This window comes from Camelus dromedarius, chromosome 5 (genome assembly GCF_036321535.1).
Source record: "Camelus dromedarius isolate mCamDro1 chromosome 5, mCamDro1.pat, whole genome shotgun sequence".
NCBI classification, from domain to species: domain Eukaryota; kingdom Metazoa; phylum Chordata; class Mammalia; order Artiodactyla; family Camelidae; genus Camelus; species Camelus dromedarius.
The window spans coordinates 92,861,537-92,876,048 of NC_087440.1; the positions used below are offsets into that span (position 1 = coordinate 92,861,537).

Consider the following 14,512-nt stretch of genomic DNA (forward strand, 5'->3'; position numbering starts at 1 on the left):
CCCCCTAGGAGGGAGAACTGGCTTAACTACGATATCTTCTCCACTTGAAAACTGCTCTCAGAGGTAAGGAGGAGGAGGGGTGTGGCCTGGCCAGGAGACCCTGCCCTCAGCTGAGGTGGGCTTTCCTCGTGGACATGGCTGGGCTGGCATCACTCGCTTCCCTCCTAAAGCATCCTTCTTCCACCCCAGACATGCGCCCTGACTCCTGGAGGGGTGCTGAGCGGGAAGCTTGGTGAGCTGACCTCACTTGGGGAAGTTGGGAGGGTCCCAAGTCCCCTTAAGATGAAGGGGTAATGTTTCTTTCTCTCCCCTATTCCACCCATGGTGGGGAGGGAGGGTCTGCTCCATGCTGAGTGTGGTCCTAGTTTGAACATTTCACCTCTGGCAACTTAGGCATTCCAACCCTTCCTGATGTCTTTATGAAATGTGAAAACTCAGGGTTAAAAACCCTGCAAAAGTTAAAACCACGTGGAGGGGTAGAGAGTGGACCCACCCTCTCCTCTCCCCAGAAGTAACAACTCTTACCTGTCTGTTGCATCTCTCCCAGGAAAGATCCAGGCTTTATGGGCATAAATGTTCCTTAGAAATGCAAACCTGACCGTGCTGCACACTGTGTCTGGGTATCTTCCCAGGAGCCCTGGTTTTTCACCTGTGACCACTGTTGCCAAGGATCAAGTGTTAGGGTTTGCTGTTCATTTCCCTGCTGGTCCAGTTTCCCATCACCACAGAGACTGCTGCAAGGTATTCATTTCCCCCAAAGTGCACCATGGGAGCATGTCAGGGTGCCTTCTCAGGTCTCAAATTGCTGGCTGAAAGGATTTGGCCCCTTCCTGGCTGTAGGTGGGCTGCATGTGGAGCTGGGGGGGGGGGTGTTCCCAATGTCCCCAGTGGGTCAGGGTGAGAGGTGTTATGGGGGCTCAGGGCTCCCCATGCCTGATGCAGGAATCTGACCACTCCGCCAGGGGTCCTCCTACCTTCCTGAAATATGGCCACATGGGGTCTGATTGGAAGCTGAGTCCAGCAATTAATCCTGTCGCAGCCCTGCTCAATTGCCGGGGTTTTTCTGTTTTGCTCCCTTGGCCTAGATTTCCCCGGGGACAGCTCTGACTGGCCGTGGCATGCTTGGTAAATTAAATGTTAAAAAAAAAAACCCACGATGACTTTAATCAATCCACTGAGATGGCGGTGACCTCCTCCACTGGAGGGAGCCCCCCCCCTGCCCAGGCTCAGGGTCTTGGAGGAGGTGGGGGACAGGACAGTCACCCCAGTGCCTGCCCAATGCCGGGGAGGGAGGAGAGCCGGGCATTCCCAGTGTGGCTTCCTGGAGCCCAGAGAAGGGGTCTGGGGGGTGCAGCGGGGGGACTCTGACCCCGCCTTATGGCTTGCCCTGATCGCCGACCCAGGCCAGCGGTGAATGTGGGGACAGGGAAGCAGGAAGCTCCTCCCAGGGTGTCCCTCTTGATCTGAAGTTCTGGGTGGGGCAGAGCGGTGGGAATGGGCAGCGGTGGGATGAGCCCATTGGGTGCAGGCAGGAGGAGACAATGTCTTCCAGCTGCCACTTGGAGTGCCGGGGAGGAACCCTGGGGAGCAGGAGGGTCACCCACCCCACGTAAGAGTGGGGCGTAGGGAGATTCCACGGTCCTCCCCAGGGGGCAGAGAGGCCTGCTGAGCTGGTCCTGCCCTAGACCCCAGCCCAGCTGTCACGTTATAGCAACTGCGCACCTGCACCTCTGAAGGGGCCCAGCGCTGTGACCACCAGGTCCTCGCTGCTTCAGTCTTCCTTCTTTGCTTGCTTACTTTCCAGGTGCTGTTCAAGGTCCTCCCTCACCCCCACAGTGGTCCCTAATACACCCCCCTAATTACCAAAGACCTCCCCCCTGGGCCTAGGCTATTTAGGCTATCCTGTCTCCGGGCTCCACCCTTCCCAGGCAGGCGTGCAGCCTCGGGGCCTGCGCCTCCAAAGGGTGCCCTCTAGGCTGCAAGACTGGGGCTGCGCCGAGTAGGAGCGAAGCGCCCAGGCCTGAGTTTGTATACAGATAGAGCCCACTCCCTCCTCCCCAAACGCCGCGCCACGGACGCTGAAATTTGGTCGTGTCTGGAGAACAGCAGGGATCCTCCTGCCCGCAGGGAGTTCCAGGAGCGGCTAGAGGGGTCTGGGTCAGACGCAGAGAAGGTTGCAGGTGGCGGTGGAATCCGGGTCCTGAGTGGGGGCGCTCTGGGGTCCCGGTGGGTGGGCCCTGGGAGTTGATAGGCCGAGTCCTGCGTGTGGGATGGGGTGCTTCCAAGGAGGCGCTACAGACAGGGACGCTCTGAGCATGAGCAGAGCGGGCAGCGCAAGGTCACTGGGCTGCCTATACTTCTCCAGGGACTGGGACCCCAAGGCGCAGAGTCCCCAGGACGGATTGGATGGGGAGGTGCTGCGATAGGTCCCCTATCTGCAGGGGTTTCCCGGAACCTCGCTCAGCGTCGCAGCCCCCTCTCTGTGCTTCCGGGAGGGAGCACCCGGTAGGAGGCGCGCGAGGCAGAGGGGTGAGGACCTAAGTCAGGTTCTGGCCCCCATCCTCCGCCCCACGGCGGGCGGGGTCCTCGACCCCCGCCCCTCCTCCTCAGGTCCGCGTGTCCGGGAGTCTGGCTCGCCACGCGGGCAGAGGGGGCGCTGTCGGCGCGGGCGGGCGGGGCCGGAGCGCGGGGGCGCGCGGCGCAGAGCGAGCGCAGGGGCGGCGGGCGCGGGCCGCGGCGGACTGGGGGCCTGGCGGGCGGCCCTGCGCCGTGCGGGGCGCGGCGGCGTCGGGCGCGCGGCCAGTGAGCGCGCGGGCTGGGAGGTGGCGGCGACGGCGGCGGGAGGAGCTCGGCGCCGCTCCCCGCGCTCCGCTCCTCGATGGCTCTGCCCGGGCCGCCCGAGCCGCCCCGCGGCGCGCCCCGCAAGGCGCCCAGCCTGCTGGAGATGGGGGCGCTCTGCCTGGACTCGGAGATCATCCTGGGCTTCACTAGCCACCTCCTGCGGCGGCGAGCCAAGGTGAGGGCCGGGCGGCGAGACCCAGCTGGCGGCAGAGGCGCTGTCCCGCGACTTTGCCGCGCGGCTCCTGCGTCTCTGGGTGCGGCGCCGGGAAAAGAGGCAGCAGGTCCGGAGCCGCATCCCGCAGGCCGGGTCGGGGACTCGCTGCCGCACTTCCCCGTTAGTGCTGCCCCATCTCTCTGTCCCCTCAATGCTGCATCCTGAGCGGGGGACCGTCAGCTAGGGCGGACAGTGCAGCGCCGGGACTCTGAGTCCCACCGCGCGTCTTCCCGGGGTGGGCGAGGCAGGGGGTCTGTGGCCTCCTGGCTGATCCTGAGTCCTGAGGTGTTCGAGTCCCGCCTGCACCTCTAGGTTCTGCAGGGCTGTGTCCCGGCCGCCTCCAGGAATCGGGGTGTCGGGTGTGAGCGTGTGCTTCCTATAGCGTCTCAACGGTGAGGACCAACGAAGTTGCGGGTGTGGCCGGCCCGGGGCATAGGACCCCGGCTCCTGGCGCCAGTGTGTTTCTAGGGGTGCAAGTGGGGAATGTGTGTGTGGGTGTGCCCCAGAGCAGTTGAAGGGCGGGGGCTGTGGTGTCCCGCGGTACTGAGATCCAGATGGGGGCTGACGCCCGTTTTCCTTTAGGAAGCTGAGGTGAGGTAGGAAAGGCGAAGAGCTTCCGGCCGCCGGGCCGGGTGGAAAGGGGCTGGAAGATGTGGGATCGTGGAGTGAGAGTGGGGGGAGCCTCTGCCCACTTTTTGCTACCCCGACGCACGTTGCATGCCATAAACGACTCAGAAAGCCAAGACGGGAGGATCACCCCCAGTCCTCTCTTTTTGGGGAGGTGCTGCGTGTGTGGAGAGGACCTTCCTAGTGAAAGGGAGGGTGGGCAAAACATAAAGAAGGGATCGCTTTGAGGGGATCAGGAGAGGCGGGGAGCTGCTCGAATCTGGGTGAGGGTCTCACTGCGGCCGAGGAGCCGCTGGCCCGGGTCTCCGCCTGGACTGCCGCCCGCCAGCCGCCTCTGCTCTGGCTTCGCTCCTCCTAGTCTCTCGGGCGCGCCTGTTCGCCCCGGACGGCGGTGCCGGGTCTCCCGAGCCTCGCGGCGGCGGGTGAGCGACAGCCAGCAGGGGGCGCTCGCGTCACGAGAAGCCGGGCGGCCGCGCCCGCTGAGCCCAACCTCGGGTTTCGGGCTGACCCAGGGCTGGGACCGGGAGCCGCCTGCAGCCTTGGATAACGGCAACTCTTAAGAGTTGGACTGGAGCGGGAGCAACTGGTCGCCGGAGAAGGGAGGCGACCTCCCAGCCTGAGACAAACAGGCAATTAATTCCGAAGCTAAGTTCCCATCTGCCAGGTTGGCTGACAACAGGTCCCCCGCACACCCTCAGGGCCACCTCCTTCCGCTTCCCCCGCGCACAGCGCGCACACCCAACATCATGCACACGCGCGGCTACAGACACACGCGTGCCGTTTGCAGACACGCCTAGACACAGAAACACTGGAGCAGGCACCGCACGTTCCGAGGCGCAGACCATGGCGACACTCACCCACGCGGGACAGACCCAAAAGGTGGCCAGCGACACGCAGAGTGCGCTGGATTTGCAGGAAAAAGCGACCGGGAGTCTGGGGGCTGGGGTTCAGCCCCTTCTTCCTTCCACTTTGTTGTGTGACCTTGGGAAAGACCTTCCACTCTTCGGCCTTAGTTTTCTCTCCTGTAAAGTGAGGAGTGGGTTGGTATGTCCCGGGAGGTCCCAGAGTCCCAGGAGCGGAGCAGGAAAGCGCATGCGCGCGCGTGTACCGGTTCTCTCACCGTGGCCCCCAGCGCTCCTCTCTTGCGCTGGGACTCGCCTAACAGGTTGGGGGCCTCGGAATGGGTGGAGCCACGGGGGAAAGCAGGACCCCCTCCCCCAAGCACTGCTGAGCGAGGGCTTGGGCGGGTCCGGACAGCCCTCCAGAGCCCCGCCCCTGCCCCGCCCCCGGAGTCCCCAGCCCCGCCCCGGCCCCGCCCTCGCCTCCCAGCGCGACCGACCGACCGACCGACCGCCGCCGCCACCGCCGCGCGCTCTCCGCCGCTCGTCCGGGCCGCGAACTTCGGAGTGGCCGGCCGGGTCATGGGGGCGTCCCCGGACAGGATCACGTAGCCACGGCGCCCCGGAGAGCCCGAGTGGCCCCGAAGCGACCGCCAAGTCCTTCCCACGTCCTGGCCATGGGCAGCCGTGGCGCTACCCTGTGCGCGGCGCAACCCGCGGTACGCACGGCCGGGCCCGAGAGGGAGGCTGGCGGCTGGGAGCCGCCAGGCCGCCCGGGACAGAGCACGGGACACAGAGGATGCACAGAGCCCTGGGGGCCCGTCCTGTAGCGGAGCGCGGGTGGCGCCGAGCCTCCTGCTGGGGTAGGGGACCCAGTCGAGACCTGGGATGGAAGAAGACGGTGGGCGGCTGGTTCGCGCCCAGCGCTCTTAACTTTGTCGATTGCGTCACTCTGGTGCTGGGTCGCTCTGAGGTCTGGAGGCACCGGTGCTGGGTCCCGGGATGGCGCCGCCCAGTGGCTCAGGCTCACGGTCCCTTTCCGCCCCACCCCCCGCAGGTAGCCGAGGGCGGCCCGGCCCGCGAGCCGCTGCAGCTGCTGGAGGGGTCACCCCGCAAGAGGCTGACCGCCGGGCCGGAACAGGACCCCTACGGCAGCCGCCCTGCGCCCGAGGGCGCCGGGGCAGGGGCAGGCGCAGAGCAGGGCCATTCGGCCGGTGGAGGCGGGTGGTGCCGCCACTGCCACACGAAGCTCGCCGAGCTCAAGCGACAAGCGTGGAAGCTGGTCAGCGGGCCCGGGACATCCCTCCGGGTAAGTGACCCTTCCTCAGGCAGCCGTGGGACAGGGGCCCATGCTGGAACTTGGGAGACCTTGGGATCTGGAAGGAGGCGAGGTTCCAAGGATTTCTGGCCAATCCCTTCCCTTCTCTGGGCCTCGGTTTCCCCATTTGTGACACCTTGTGTGAATTGGGGCATTTTACCCTAAGAGGGTCCCAAGGTCCGATTGGAGCAGGATTGGGCGGGTGTTTCTGCTGCAGATGTCCTACAGCTGGAACCACAGTCTGCTTTGGGGGGGAAGGGAGAGGGAGGGGGCAGGGACCCCGCCCTGGGAGGGACCGCTCCTGCTTTGCCAGCAGCAAGAGGTTATCTGGTGCGATGTCGCCCTTGGGGCACCTGGGTCCCCAGCCAATGTCTGGAGACTGCACACCTGGGGCAGGAGGGCTGGGAAGGCCAGCGGGTGGGCCAGCTACTGTGAGGGGAGCCCCTTCCCTCCACCTCCTGCTTCACGGATGAGAGTTGTGTGTGGGACACAGCTTGGAGCTTTGCCATTCTGGCAGTGGCTGCCCATCTGGGAACTGAGTGACTGGGCCCCTGGGTTCCCCAGGCTCTAAGCGCCAGCACCAAGGTGTTTGCCTGGGGAGGGGGCTCTGCTGAACTCTCCAGCCAGTGGGCTTGCCCGGGGCTTGGGAGGAGCTGGGACCATTGTTCCGGGAACAATGCGCCCTGGAAGTTTGCAAAGCCTGGGAAGGTGGGGGTCTCCAGAGGAAGCCCTTCCCGCCTGACCTTCAGTCTTTCTGAAAGCATTCCTGGGAAGTCCGAATAATCCCCATTGAATCTAAATATAGTTCTCTAAGGAGGCCGTGTGGTCTGGGCCAGACCCTGGCCTCCTGGGGTCCCACGGGTGTTCCCTGTGTCTGGCAGGGCGGGGTGTGGGGAGGTCATGTGAGTCCGGCTTGTGTTCTGGGCACCTTCTCTCTGCGTTCAGGGGAGAGGACCTGTGGCCTGTCCTGGGGCGGGGCTGGACCCTCCCACATCTGCTCTCTGAGCAGGGAGCAGCCTTGCCTAGCTCTGTGCCCCAGATGGCTTGAATCTGGTTGAAAAGTCACCAGAAGGGCCCCAGAAAAGAGTGTTTTGGTACAGAGTTTTTGCTACCCCACTGGGGGAAAGTGAGGCCAGAGAGGAGGGGCTTTAGTGACTGAGCTGGGCTTTGCCTGGTGGTGCTGGACATGTGGCCGGCTGGCCACCAGGTGGACAGGGGAGCTGGGTGGAGAGAGCTGCAGGTCACACCAGTCGCTGGTGGATTCGGGGGCCCTCATCTGGGAGGCCTCAATGGTCTCTGCCTGCAGACAGCTCATCAGGGAAGCCCTGGGACCACCTGCGGTGCTCACCACCCACCTCTCCTGGCCTCCCCCGAATTTGACGTTTGACACTGGGTACCCCTCAGTGCCAGGTGAAGGCTCACCCCCTGCCCAGCCATCCCTGTCACGCAGTGGCCTGCTCACCCAGCAGACGAGGGTCTCATGCTTTGTTCCTTTCTTTGGCCCTCTCCCCCGCTCTGTTTACTCCTTTGTCAGTTGGGGGTAGCCTCTAGGGGGCGCTGTCCAACCTGTAGGGTGCTGTGCCTGAGGGAGGGAAGGCCCCTTCATCCACTGTTTCTCCAGAGAAGATGGAAACGGGCCCAGGGGGCTTCAGGCCCTTGGGCTGAGCCATCTGGGCCATGGGACATCATCGGTGGTTGGGCCTGCAATCCTGGGACCTTGATGGGTCTCATTGTCCTATGAGACCCAGGCTTTCGCCAGCATCCTGGCTGATTGGCACACAGCCTACAGCCTCACCTGACGGCCTGCCCCGTAGATCCTATCAAGGAAGGCTGGGGAGGTGGTACCCAGGATGTGTGCACGCAGCTGCTTCTGCTTTGGGAGGGAGAGCTCGTTGAGGCAGCCAGGGTGCCCCCGTGTGTGACCGGCTCTGGGTGAGCCCCAGTGGGTGCTCCTGTCAGTCTGGCCCCATGGTCCAGGGGCACTGGGCTCTGCTCTGAGGCTGACAGGCCACTAGAGTGTAGAGTCTGTGTTCTAGAGTTTTCCCCGGGGGCCCTTGCTTGTTTCTTACCATGAGGAGATGAGCTTCGTGGGGTCGGCACCCCACAGTTTACAGAGAACTTTGCTGCTGTCACCTCACTTGGTCTCCTGCTTGTGGCATCTGGGGAGGCTGGGAAGGGAGGTGGCCCGCTGGGCTCCACGGCTCAAGGTGAGGATGGCCTAGGGGCCTCTGCCTCCTGGGTCTCTGCCTGGTCTCAGGTGTAGAGGGAGGCTTGAGAGGGTCGAGGACAGCGGTCTTCAGCCAGCCCCAGTCACCCTGCCGGGGCCTGATGCCTGCCCTCCCCCCCCCCCCCCCCCCCGGGCAGACAGTTCTGGCTGCGGGACTCCGTGCTGGCTTATGAAAACTTGTGGCCTCAGTTTCCCTTTCTGTACTGGGGACCACTTTGTACCCCTTCCACAGGTGTGTGGGGCTGGCAGTGGTGCAGGCTGGCCTGTACACCTCAGGCCGTGTTGCTTTTGCTGGGGCGTGGGCTCGGGGGTCATGCTGTGCCCAGGCGGTCGGAGGCCTGCTCAGCCATCGGGCGGCCTGGGCGGGAGGCCCGCCTCTTCCCGGCTGCCTTTGGTACCTTCTCACTGCAGCTGCCTCGGTGTCCCTGTCTGGGCAGTGGGGGTGAGCGTGGTTCCCATCCAGGGACTCCTCGTGCGGAACAATTAGGACTGTGCCCTCCCCCATCTTTGATTTCCAATGCCCGGGGGGCGTGGGGGAGGGGCCGTGCTCTGCCAGCCCGGGTTGTTGCCAGGAGACTGTCCTGCCTGAACCACGAAGGGTGCTGGGCCTGGGTGTGGAGGGGCTACCAGGCTGGGCCTCTGGGTCCCCCACTGAGCCACTCTCTGTTCTCACCAGGGGCCCTGGCCTCATCTTCTGGGAACCCCTTCTGGACCCCTGCGTGGCCTGGAGCTACCCTCTCCAGACGTCCTCCTGTAGCCTCCTTGGGTCACTCCCCTCGGGCCTGCTGCAGACGCCTTGCTCCGCCCCACCCCCTCACCCCCACCCCTGCAACCCTGCCAAATCCCTTCTCTGCTCTCCCTGTGCCCCTGCCTCTGAGAAGTCTCTGCCTGGGGCTCCCAGCGCCTCCCACCTGAGGCCAAAGCCAGGCCTTCCTCTTCTGCCACCACTGACCACTCTGCCCCTCTTGTCCCCTGACTCAGAACCTGAGGTCCCAGACCCCCGAGGCATGCTGGTCACTGGGTCCCTGCAGACCCCTTTCATTGTCCACAGCCCTGCCCCGCTCCCAGTGCTTGCCCACCCCCCGCTGCCCACTCTTCGGGCAGCCAGAGGGGACTCATCGGACCTTGGCTCCATCAGGAGGGTCTCTGGACGGTCCTGGGTCCTGCTGTCCCAGCTTGGCCCTGCCAAACTGAGGCCCCCTGAAAGGTGCAGCCCCTGGGCACGAGTGTCCTCTCTGTCCCGTGGTTGTTCACTGCAGCACCCCTTTTGCAGACCCCCAGCCCTCATCCCTCCCAGGCTCATTGGCAGAACCACACAGCCTGAGCTGCCCGGGGCTCCGGCTGTGGTGTCTGGACCATGGTGACCGACCCCACTTTGACTTCAGGGCGCAGAGCTCTGGGGCCCCTCTGTGTGCAGAGAGCTTCCCCTCCCCCACATCTCCACCTTCTCAGGGAGGCCACCTCTGCTGCCACCTGACCCCACCTTTTCTCAGCTCTTCCCACACTCCTTGGTCATTGGGTGGTCCCTGTGTTCAGTGTGCCACCCCCAGGCTAGGAGCTCTGTCAGGGCACCACGAGGTCTGGGTGCCCCTGAAATGTTTGTTGAATGACTGAATGACTAGGCTTTTCCTCCCACAGCCTGCTGTGTTCGCCCTGGGGGCTGCTGGGCTGGATTCTGGCTCTCTCCTCCCCACCTCAACCTCCCGATGACGCCCCTCGGGAGGATGGCAATCCCCAGGCCCCTAGCAGCAGTGGGGTGGGGATACTGCTTGCGGGTTCGCCCCAGCTGCTGCCCAGATGTATCATGAGTAGGTGGTGACTCCTCCGGAGCTGTGACTTTGATGTGTCGATCCTGGCATTGAACTGATTAGCACTCTGATGGGGCAAAGTTTCAAATCTTATTTCTCTCTTGTGAATCTCGGGCTCACCCAGGCAGGGGTTTTGTCCTCCCCAACCCTGCAAATTCCAGAACCACTGCTCATGGCCCCTGCCCACCCATGCAACCCCAGCATCGGTTCACATTTTTCACCAAGCTGGGCAACAAGTCTGAAGGCTACTGGGGAGGCCAAGGGCACTCGTCCCGTGCACAGCTTGGGGTGATGTCACCAGGCTTCTAGAGAACCCTCTGGCCTCTCTCTGGGGCCTGACTCGGGGGTGTGGATCCTATCAGTGGTGGTCCATTCCTCTGTCTCGCCTCCAGGAAGCCTGCGTGGTGTGGGTGTCCTTTGTCCCCAGAGCCCCCAGCTCTGACTGCACTGGTGTACAATGGTAGGGTCCTGGATCTGTCATCCCCACCAGGCTGTGGGCCTGGTTGGGGCAGGGGCTGAGCCCATTTGCCACTTGGGGTCAGAGTCCCTGGACCCCTGCTCCCCCCATGCTGTTTGGAGCCTGACCTGAACTCCACCAGCTTCTGGGGGGTGGTCAGGGCCACAATATCTGTCTGCCTCAGGGCTCCACAGGGCGGGGCACCTGGCGTCAGCAGTGTTCCTCAGCTGAGCCAGGTGTTGGCAGACTCCAGAGGCAGCCAGGGAGGTGTGAGTGGGGCGGGTGCTCCCTGGGGCTGTCTGCCGGGCACTCTCCCAGCTGGCAGGGAACTGGATGACTCAGCTGGGAAGGGATCCATCTATGGGGCTTGGAGGCTCCCAGGCTACTCTGTGGGATGGAGCCCAGGCAGAGGGAGGGAGGAGGCAATCCCCGCCAGCCTAGCCTCACCACCTGGCCTCTGCGAGACCTTGGCTGACCCCTCTCCACCCTCCCCTGGCTCCCCTCTCCCTAGATAGATGGTCGTCTAGCTGGTGTTCCCTTCTGTCCCTGGGGATTTCCTTCGTTCCTGTGATGGAATCACAGACTCCTGGTGCCTGTTCTATGTCCTTGCTGGTCTGGGGTTTCAGGGGGTGAGGGTGGGGCACTGGGGGCTGGCTGGGATGCAGGTGCTGTGGGTCTAGGGTATGGAGCTCTGCCTCTTTGCAGGACAGAGTTTGCTTGTGGGGAGTCCAGCTGTGGTCAGAGGTGGGGCTGAGCAGGGGTGTAAGTTGTGGTGACTGGTCTTATTGCCCCTCTGCTGAGAGGTGGAGGTTCAGGGAGGGAGGGAGGCTACAGTCACCCCTGCACCTTGGCTGGTCAGAGCCTTGCTGGGGGCTTGTCTTGGTTTAGGATGGGTTAAAGGAGTGAGTCTGGGGCCTTCTCAAGTTTCGCTTGAGTGTCCTGAAGGAATCTTATACTTGGGAGTCAGAAGAGCTGGTTCTTGTCTTAAATAGCAAGGAAAGTCTAGTTTCCTTTTTCCTTTGCCTGCCAGGAAGCTCATGGCACATGTACTTTTCAGCTTCTGCTGACCAGAAGAGCTCTTTCTACCGTGTCTCTGGGAACTGATCACTTCTATTTGTTCTAATGTGGCTGTCTCTAGCCATGTGGTTTTGTTTTCAGTTTATGCCGTGTCGTTCCTGGAAGCCATCGCACAGTTTTTATGTGAGGAGGTGTGAGGTATGAATAACTAAATAGAGTGAAAATGGACTGAATGTCCCATCGGCGTGTCTGGCCTCCATCTGCTCATCTGCTTCATAAGAACAGGGAGCCTGTGCAGTGGGGAGTGGCATTTGAGGCTGGACTGTCCCCTGTCAGGTTGCTGGTAGCAGCCTGGGTGGCCGTGTCTCTGGGAACCACTCTCTGGTGGTCCCCTGATCTCCAAGCTGTGGCTTCTTCCTTCCTGCTGGGTGAACACCGTGGCTGATGAGACTCTCCTGGTCAGGATGGGAGTGGGGGGCACCACCTCCTGTGGTGTGGTCACTCCTTGGTAGGGCCTCAGCTTCCCCATCTGGGAACAGGGTCATTGCTCCCTCCGGATAAAGGGCACTTTTACTGCTGGTGTTGTGTTTTGTGGTTGAGGGACCATGTGGATGTCAGGGTTCCTGGTGCTCTGTGGGAGGGCTCCCTGGCCTCATCTGGTCCCATCCCTGTCCCTTGGTGGCATCTCAGGCGGTGGGGGCTGGGCTGGGGCAGGGGTGAGTGGGCTCAGCTGGGCGCCTAGGGCTGGCAGGTTTATAGTCCTGCACGGCCCTGCGCTAGGCTGCTCTGCGCCTGCTGCATCCAGCCTCGGGTGGATATTATTACACCTCCGTGTGCACTCACGTCTGACCCTGTGTGATGAATGCTGGCCCGGGCCACTGCCTGTTTCCGGGTGGAGCATGCCAGGTGCGGGCCCTGCCCTGTGCCCTGCGCGGGGTCGTGGGCTGCAGGGCCGGCTCCCTCCGAGCTGTCTGAGCCTACGCTCCCCGTCCCCGTCCTCCCCCTCACAGCCTCGGTGCACGGCCACAGCCCAGCTCTGCCTCCTGGAGCCCTTGCCAGCCCCACACCCGTGGCCTCTCTGAAACCTGAGAGGTTGTTGGGAGCCCTTTCAGCTTGGCCCCGCCCAGTGGCTGCCTGTAGCTCAGCGCAGGCCCCCGGTCTTATCCCCGAGGCCCCTTTCTTTGGTCCATGCCCCTACACTTTAAGTCCCAGCTCTGCACCCAAGCTGTGTGGCCTGAGCCAAGTGTCTTAGTGTCTCTGAGCCTTGGTCTGTAAAGGGAGCACACTCACGGCAGCCAACGAGTGAGGTGGTTCCCAGGGGGTGGGTGCCTGGCGCTCCAAGGGGACTTTTGGCCAGTACAGCTGGCCAGCAGGCGGCCTGGGGCTGCCGGGCCATGGTGTGCCTGGGTGTTGGATCTCGAGGTATGCCAGGGGCCCAACCCACCTGCCGTCTGTCCCCTCTGCTGGATGATCAGCAGGGTTTTTGCTGTGGGGAGTGGAACCTCTCCCCTCCCTGGATGCTCCTGAGGCCTGGACAGGAGCTTCAGGGTGGGCATCCAGGGTGGCCAGGCTGGGCCCGATGTTTATCCCTGCATTCCTCCGGCCTACCTGGCTGGCGGGATTGTGCTGCAGGAAGTGGGCAGAGCCGGCCGTCCCCAGGAGGGACAGTGCCATCAGCCAGTCAGCAGGCCTCTGGGCAATTACGTCCTCAGCTCCACCGCCCTGCGTGGCAGGGCAGAAATAGTAGACACAAGGGTGTGGAGGACTTGCTCAAGGCCTTTCACCCTGGTTTCTCCCACTCCAAAATTTGTGCTCTTAACCAAAGTGCTGTGGATCCTGGGAGGGAAGGCTCTGGGAAGGGGAATCCAGGAGGGCCTCCTGGAGGAGATGGCATTTGATCTGGGCTAGAATTAGACCCACAGAGATGGTGGGAGCATCGAGAGCTCCAGGATGGGGATGCTTTGAGCACTTGTGGAGACTGTGTCTTGGGGTGCCAGGCTGGGGGGAAGCTAGGATGCGGTCATAGGTGGGGAGGTGTGGTAGAGAGCAGTTGTGCTCCAGCCCAGGAGCAGAGGTTGGGGCCTGCGGTGTTCTGGAGAGTCCTTTAATAAAGAGCTGTAGTCTTGGTTCTCCTGGAAGACTCATTGGAAGGGGTTGGTAGCCGGGGACAGGTCTGGGGCCACCTACGTGCAGAGGTTCCCAGCAGGAGAACTCGGGACGCCTGGGGCCAGCTGAGGGACAGGGGCCCCATTCTGCTTCTGCACCTGCCCCTTTGCTGGGCTCAGCCCCCCGGAGTGGTGCTGGGCCTGCAGGGTGTGGTGTGCCCCGCCCTGGTGGTGAGAATCTGCTGTTGGCCCTGTTGCTCAGATGAGGAAGCTGAGGTCCACAGATTCTGTGCCCCGACCCAGAATGGGACAGCGGACTGAACGCCGTGTCTGGGTGAGCTTCAGTTCCCGATGAAGCTGCTTCTCTATCAGCCCCTTCCACTGAGGCCATCCTGTCTGGCTGGCCTTTAGCCCCCTGGCCTCCTCCCCCATTCTGTGTGGCATTGGCAGAGGACAGGGAGGCCATTGAGGGGAAGAGGTCTCAATGAACTTGTGTGTGCCCCAAGCTGCCCAGCTGGCTGGCGCCTGGTGCAGGGCCTTGGGGACGGGTGCCGGGCAGTGCTGGGTGGCCAGGCTGCGGCCCCCATCCCCCTGCCCCTCCCCCTGGGTCAGCTATGGGGCCTCAGAACTGAAGGCCTGCAGGATGGGATGTCTGCAGTGTCCTGGCCGGCAGGCTAGGGAGGATTGTGCTGGGGAAGGGGGGTCTCCAGGTCTTCCCACTGGACCCAGCAGATGTGGGTGGGCGGGGCCTCGGGCTAGGGGTTCCACCCCCAGAGAGGAGCCTGGCAGATGGGAGGGCCTGGGGCAGCCAAGGTGGGGCTGGAAAACTGAACCCCCCAGCTCCATCCCGCCAGGCTGCATGCAACCTCGGAATGTCAGCCTGAGAGGGCAGCGCCCAGCCCGGCAGCCGGGGTCCCTTCCTGGACCTGTTGTCAACTCCGGAAACGTGGCTGCCCGGGGTCAGGGCCCAGCACGCTTTGTTTGTGGAGAGAAGGCAGGACTGGACGCGCTCAGCTGCCTGCAGGCCACTCCTGACAGTGTGGCTGGCCTCGCGCACTC

The 14,512-nt window shown here is 63.3% G+C and overlaps 1 protein-coding gene across 1 annotated transcript in view; it reads left to right on the forward strand.

The window, feature by feature from the left end:
* The first annotated feature begins 4,525 nt into the window (after nucleotides 1-4,525).
* Nucleotides 4,526-14,512, forward strand: part of KIF26A (kinesin family member 26A) — a 40,403-nt gene continuing 30,416 nt past the window's right edge. The window contains exons 1-3 of the mRNA XM_031454444.2: nucleotides 4,526-4,593; nucleotides 5,012-5,240; nucleotides 5,579-5,830. Of these exons, the coding sequence (XP_031310304.2) occupies nucleotides 4,526-4,593; nucleotides 5,012-5,240; nucleotides 5,579-5,830 (549 nt within the window). The remainder of the gene's footprint in view (nucleotides 4,594-5,011; nucleotides 5,241-5,578; nucleotides 5,831-14,512) is intronic.